Consider the following 7,418-nt stretch of genomic DNA (forward strand, 5'->3'; position numbering starts at 1 on the left):
TAGTTATTTACCTGCTAAAACCTATTTTAGCAAGGGTTTTTTACTTGTACACAACAGTATCTTGACTTGTAAACAAAGTCTTTTATGCAACCTCAGTCACAGAAATGCAAATAAATGCATCTGTAAAAATGGACTGGTAGGTATAGTATGTTGTTTTAAGAAAAATGCCAGCACTATACATTCCTGTTAAATTAGAGCAAATACAGTACACCAGATAATGATTAGGTGATCTTAGAAGTGCATATTGATCGGGTCTTTTACATATCTGTACCTGAATGAATGTATTGGAATCTAAAATAAAATGTTTGAATAATCCTGTCATACATGATAATAAATCTGATGTAATTTATTGTTTGTTTGTTTTTTTGTACATCAGCAATAAAGCCCTGTTTTTACATCACACCGAAAGGCCCATGGAATATCTGCATTACTACATGTAATTTTATAAACATGAAGAAGTCAATGGAAATTAAATAAATACAGAATCATATAACTGCAGAGTGCAGCAACTGCTGACTGTTTCCACCGCACAAGGCTTTTCATTTGTTTTCTTGTCTGCAGATCAACGGCTGAGCCCGATGAGCTGGAGTATCATCAGGAAAATGGTGATGATATCAAGGTAGAGGTTCAGAGCAGCAAAAATATACTCCTCAGGACTGATGCTGTATTTGTGTTTGCCGCCCAGCATCAGCTGTGTGTCAATCACCAGGTACTGTAGACAGACAAAGCAATATTATTTTATATATTTTATATATTTGCAATATTATCACCCAGTAATGCAATGCACAGCAAACACAGTCTGAATTAACAGGAAAATCACCTACAAATACTTACAATAGAGAAGACCAATGTTGCCAGCGATGCATATGCAATGTACAGATACTGTTAAAGACAATAAGATACAGCTAATTAGATATGCTCAACTGAATGGTTAATGCAGATTCACTTGTTGCTGCCCATCATATTAATTACCTGGGACCTCATGATAGCACAGAGTAATCCAAACGAAACAAGTGTCCAGCATATTACCCAAATGGACCCGCTGGCTGTTGTGAAGTCCCACTGAAAGCCAAAAGAGTGTAAACAAGTGTGAGCACATACACTACAGCTGTTTGCACATACACCACCTGTCTAATATGCAGTTGGTCTTTTGGTGCCACCAAAACAGTTCATTCTTCCAAACGTCTGAAGGTGTCCTGTGGTTTCTGACAGCAAGACATCACAAAATATGCTTTAAGCTTTAAGCCACTGAAGATTGGACTTGTTCCATTGCACCCCACAGGTTCCTTCAAATCATGAGGACGATGTGGTTAGTGTGCCCTTTACCTATGGGATTTGGTGACACAACACGTCCAATCTGTGGTGGCTCGACCTTGCAACTAAAAGGACTGCCAATGCTTTGGTGCCAGATATCACAGGTCACCTTCAGAGGGCTTATAGAGCAAGCTGCTGCAGTGTGAGGAGGACCAACGGCATACTAGGTCATAATGTTTTGGTTCATAGGTAAATGAAATACATACACCGGTCAGCCACAACATTAAATCCATTTGCATAATATTATGTAGGTCCCCTAGTGCTTAGTGCTAAAACAGCTCTGAACCATCTGACCCAGACTAAACAAGACCTCTGAAGGCACCAAGATTTTAGTAGCTGTGAAGTGTAAGATGCTGCCTCAATGGGTCACAACAATGAGCCTGATGCCGGTTCACCGGTTGTCCTTCCTTGGACCACTTTTAGTAGGTACTGACCACTGCATTCTGAGAACACCCAGCAAGATCTGCAGTTTTGAAGATGTTTTGAATCGCCTAGCCATCACAATTTGACCATTCTCAGATTGGCTCTTTGCCCAGTTTTTCCTGATTCCAGCACATCCACTTCAAAAACACTCCAATGGTTTTGATGACCACTGTATGCAGTTTTGTCCTCTTTATACATTCTTCACAGCCATCTACACACACCCTATGTTGTTTGGATTTTTTACTGTGCCAGAAGTGCTTACGTGTGTTGAAATCTGTGTTGGCTTTGACTATTATTATGAAAGTACAAATCTATCTAAACTATACTCTATTTCAAGTGACTACCTACCAGTTACCTAAAGAAATGTAATTATTTACCTAAGCTGCCATTTTAATAGTTTGAAATCATAAGCTCCATAACGCTTTTAAAATTGTGCTCTGTCAGACTCTGGCCGCTGATGGCAAAGCGATATGTCTCTGGATTCAAAACCCCCACATGGGCCATTGTGGTAATGCATTAGACTGCTGAACCAAATGTCATTATAATAGCTCTGTATAGCAAAAAATGTCACTTTTAAATAAATAAAATACAGAAGTTGACTTCCTTTAAAACATTTAAATTGCTGTGTCCTATGGTGCGCTCTTTCCTTTCCAGAGCATATAGTAGGTGTTCCACCTTTAATTTTTTGGTGGTTATAGAACGCCATTCAGTTATTCACAGTGCCCATCGTGAACATACCAGTATACAACTGAACATGGTTTAGATTCCCTAGTTTAAAATAGAGTACAGCTCATCTTCATGCTACTGACCTTGGATTGCATTGCAAACACACTGAGAGCGAAGGACACCAAAGCAGTAGCACCGACTGCCCACAGCACTGCTTCCGCACTGTAGAACCTGAAAACAAACAGGCAAAGCAATTTTGCTTGAATACTCTTAACTCAGCGTTACGGTTAGATTAAGATTAGAGGTAGTACTGATCCCATGACCAGAATTTTATGTTGTTTTCTTCTCACTGTGACTATGTTGTATCATTACTTTAAAACTAACCCCACTGTGTGGAAGCTGTACCTGAATCTGGCTAGCTTCAACTTCAAAATGGTCCCAAAAGAGTATTTTTGTTATACACAACTTGAGAAACACATATAAAAAGGTATTCAGTTGCACTACTTAAACGTAGCTAGCTTAAACGTAACTAGCAGAACTATATATATATATATATATATATATATATATATATATATATATATATATATATATAATTTTTATTAGTCATGCTTAACAAATCATTGCAAATATAAAAATATATCATTTTTAAGGTAGACGTACACTGGCTGATATCTATTGTTTTTGTCAGCTTTACCAAAGGTGACAGTCATTTTACAGTAATTACATTACTGTAAAACTATTGAAAAAGGCTTGAATATGTAAGCAGCACACTCACACTGTCACCGATCCAAGCAGTAGGCCCTCTGTAATAGTCTGTAAACAGACACACAGGTCAGAACACACAACATACTGTAATGTAATGTAATTGCTGTGTTCTTGGTGTGGCTCATTAAAGTCCTGCTGTTCTACTTACAAACAACCCAAGGAAAAAGAAGTTTAAGGGAACCTTCCGGCGTATGTCACCACAGCAGGAAAGCACAATGATGAGAACAAATGTCAGTGCCCTTTGTGAGGAAATCACACAGAAAAGATTATATATTATAATATTATATAGCCCAAGCATTAAGATCACCTCTATTCACTGACTAATATATTTAAAGTCCACAGCTTATAGCTCCCAACATGCTGCTGTATGATCAAAGAGTGAAGGCTTTTAAAATGGATTGTTTCGCCTTATGTATGAGAGCTGAAACATTATTTTAAATGTGTTTCCCCCCTTAGACATGAAATCTTTCTAAAATGTATGCAGTACCACATAGTCAGTTTTGTATGTTGTATGTTGAATGCCCACATTCAACCAACGCAGCTCAACAGCCCCTTTTCTAGAACAATCTTAAGAGATAGGTACAATAAAATATAGTATTAACAAAGTGTAGATCAGCAAGATCAATAGATCAATAACTGAATGGTAGGTAGCGCTTAACAAGTTTGTACCATCAATGGGGTCTGCTACCATATTATTTCGGTTAGCCACCACCAGGTACAGGCCTAGCTGGGCACTACAAAAATTTTAGAGTAATTACATCATGGAGTAGGTGAACCATGGGGTGTGTCTTGACCAGTTTCTCAGGGCATCCCTGTAAAGAGAGGACAAACATGACACTGATTAAGAATACATGGTTAAAGCATTTAACCCCAAAGGGTCCCAATATCCCACATATGTGGGACCACACTGCAGTTGTTCACACACATGCTCACAATCATACCAAATAGCTTATAGTAATTACAAAATAATAAGTATTACAATGAATAACTAATATATATATATATATATATATATATATATATATATATATATTAATAAAGAATAACATATTGTATAACATATTATATATATATATATATAGTAGTCTAATCCAATTTATATATATGTATGTGTGTGTCTGTTATGTTGAATGTTACCTTTCCCAACCACTGACCTATCCCTGGTACAGTTTAATAATTTAAATGTGATCAAATCATTAACTTGGTATGTGGTGATAAGCTTGTTACTTACCAGTAAACGAAAGCGCAAATGACTCCAACTGTTATCAGTAACTGAACTACAAGAGTCAAGTACACTTTTCTCACAAAAGCTGTGGATAAATGCACAACACATAGACAGAGCTTAGCAGTCATGCTAATGATATCATTCATCTAAAAGAAGTTCAAAAGCTTTACCCAAACTTGATGAGTGAATAAGTGAAATACTTTCATAACTAGGGCTGTGGTTAAGACCACCTTCCTTCAGTGTTCTAGAGACAAAACTGTTGAGATCCAGTCAAGAATCCAAATAACAACCAAAAAAGTAATCTGTCAGATCAAGCCTTAACTCTGCAGAGTTGAATGATGGGACAGATATTTTCATGATTCCAATTCTAGCTTGAATGTTTGAGTAAGAACTGCGCAATTCAAGACAGGCTGTTTTCATATATGGACTGGGGAGCAAACTGTACATTGTAAACTTTAAATTAATTAATATATTAATATATATATTAAATATAAGTTTCTATGGTGTTTTTCCACATATTTTTGAAGTAGTCCAGTGTGTTAGCAATATTAGCCTAGCATCTTCTAAACTAAACTATAAAAAAGCATCAGATATGAAACATGTCTTGGCTGTTTGACTGCGTCTGGGGTCTGTGACAAATCGTGATTATTTATTTATTTATTTTTTTCGCTACATTATCTCTTTAAAAGTGAGCTATACTCTTACAGAGCCACTTGGGACATCAGAATTACTGCTTACTATTCAATAGCTATTACTGTCAATTCTCTAAAGAATTCAATTAAATGATGAGTGTGAGACTCTATCTGAGTCAATCATTCACATTGGAATCTATGACTTGACACTGCACTACAGCACTAGTTTTAGCATCCACTCTTAAAAATAAGGGTGCCAAAAAGGGTTTTTGAGGTGATGCCACAGAACAGCAATGTTTATTTGCTTCAAGAATTTTTTAATTTAAGTTCTTCCATCCAAAGAAGTTCTTTAGAGAGACGAACTTCTCACTCCAAAGAATCCAATTTGGCACCTTCATTTTCATACAAATCTGCCAACCTCTTCGAATCACAGCTTCTGAGAAGCAGTTAACATCCTCAAAGGCTTGGGTGTACTCCGGAGGAGCGCTGTCCGGCATTTCAGTGTTGCCATGGTGACCAGCGACAGGGATGACCACCCCAGTCTTGTTTTCTGCTCCATAGGGGTAGAGTTGGGGGTCTGACAGGTTGTAGGGAGGGGGAAGCTGGTCACTACTCGCCACTGCTGGTCTCTCCATGTTAGCCTGAGAAAAACAAGTCATTTTTTTTGATGACAATATCATTCAGATAACAGGGTCTTGATACCTGTTTCTAAAAACAAATAATACAAAATCAATGGGGAAGGTTAGAATTAATGCTTTGTAAGCCCATTCGGTTCAGTTTCACAAGAAAGATATCTGTTACAAATACTAAGTAGCCCCATATACACTAGGAACATCATTTATTTTTCTGATTTGTTTTTGCTATGTAAGTAAGTAGTAGTCTAATCCAAACTTTTTTTTAATGAAGACGTTTAAGAGGCTTAATTGAAACGAGAGTGCCCACCTTACCTTTTATGCTCAGCTCAGGCACGGGTTCTACTTCCTGAAGCGCTTCATGCAGGGCAAAGTCTACTCTCTACCGTTCAGTTTCCAGGGAGACTCTGACCAGCTTACTGGCGTCAATCAATATCTCTTACTCCAGTCTGAGTACCTGTGATTATACAGGGACGTTCATTCAGTACAGATACTAAATGTATACAGATACATTCAGTTCAGTACAGATACTAAATGTATACAGATACAATTCAGTTCAGTACAGATACTAAATGTAAGCATAGTAACGATAGGTTTGAGATGTATTTATGAAGTAATGCAGTAGGCTTTGTATTAGAGCTGGCCAATATGACAGTATTTTATTGTATCGTGATTAAGGGGATTGTGAATATCGTCAGTGCTTAAAGAGCACTAATTAGCAGTTTTTCAAAGGTTCACGCTGTTGATGCATTTTATCTATGTGACAAAACAGTACAATAAATATTGTATATCATAAAATATGTCTTTAAATATTGTAATCGATATTTTCCCATATCGCCCCCAGCTCTACTTCACATTTAGTTTTTATATGTGGCCAGAATGTCACCAGATCTTTATATAGGCTGTAAAAATAATCATTAGTCTTATTTGACAAATATCACAGGATGGAACACTATAACATACAAATAACACTAGTGATGGAACAGTGTTGTCACTAGCTAGCCTGTTAGCATGCAGCTAGCTAGCTTATATTATCTAATGAGTTGGATCAGTAAACTTTAAATACATTTTTTGTCAAAATTAAACAAAAAGAAACACAAACCTAAACACACTCACATAAGGCAGATTTTCAGCCACTCCTTATTTTCTGTAGCTAGCTAGCTAGTATAAAATCTAGCTAGCGCTAGCTATTTGCTATCATTGAAATAGTAAAGAATTGAGGTTAGAACTATGAATTGTGTGAATTGTTACAGTCCTGTTTTATGTAAAACGATGAATGGATGAATTGTAAATGATTTTATTCCCATAAAAACTGCATTTTTTAAACAATAAGGAACAAACATGACCGCCATAGAATTTGACCAGTTCACAATCACTATTGAACTCAAACTGGGCTCCTACACCTACAGGTTTTTTTTATTTTTTTTATGTGAATTATGAATTTGTATTTGGCATTATGCCATTTTGTAAATGAAATAAATAGTAATCAACTGACGTTAGCTATAGCTTAATAGCTAGAATGACTAGCCAGCTGTTCTAACGTTACCTACGTGTGTTCCTCCGCCTGCGAGGCAGGACAGGGGAACGCGATGATGTATCCGCATCACTTCTCACATTCAACTCAGCGCGGAGCAGTAAAATAGTCCCACGTCTTCTTACTTGTTCTTTTATTTATCATGTGGGTTGTAGCTGTTTGAGTTCCCAAGGTCGGCTATGCAGCACATCAGTGGCACAAAAATGACCAAACTTTTAAAAGAA

The 7,418-nt window shown here is 36.9% G+C and overlaps 2 protein-coding genes across 2 annotated transcripts in view; both read right to left on the reverse strand.

Annotated features, from left to right (window-relative positions):
• Nucleotides 1-7,418, reverse strand: part of dtnbp1a (dystrobrevin binding protein 1a) — a 187,409-nt gene that overhangs the window by 99,440 nt on the left and 80,551 nt on the right. The gene's annotated exons all lie outside the window — the stretch shown is intronic.
• LOC140555703 (protein lifeguard 1) lies at nucleotides 357-6,063 on the reverse strand. Its single transcript, XM_072679005.1, has 10 exons — nucleotides 5,976-6,063; nucleotides 5,447-5,669; nucleotides 4,403-4,481; nucleotides 3,930-3,983; nucleotides 3,320-3,410; nucleotides 3,182-3,219; nucleotides 2,547-2,634; nucleotides 973-1,062; nucleotides 835-882; nucleotides 357-712 (listed from the first exon to the last, which is right to left on the reverse strand). The coding sequence occupies exons 2-10, from the start codon at nucleotides 5,661-5,663 to the stop codon at nucleotides 563-565; spliced, it is 855 nt and encodes a 284-aa protein (XP_072535106.1). The 5' UTR covers nucleotides 5,664-5,669; nucleotides 5,976-6,063; the 3' UTR covers nucleotides 357-562.

Source organism: Salminus brasiliensis, chromosome 5 (assembly GCF_030463535.1).
Source record: "Salminus brasiliensis chromosome 5, fSalBra1.hap2, whole genome shotgun sequence".
Classification (NCBI taxonomy): domain Eukaryota; kingdom Metazoa; phylum Chordata; class Actinopteri; order Characiformes; family Bryconidae; genus Salminus; species Salminus brasiliensis.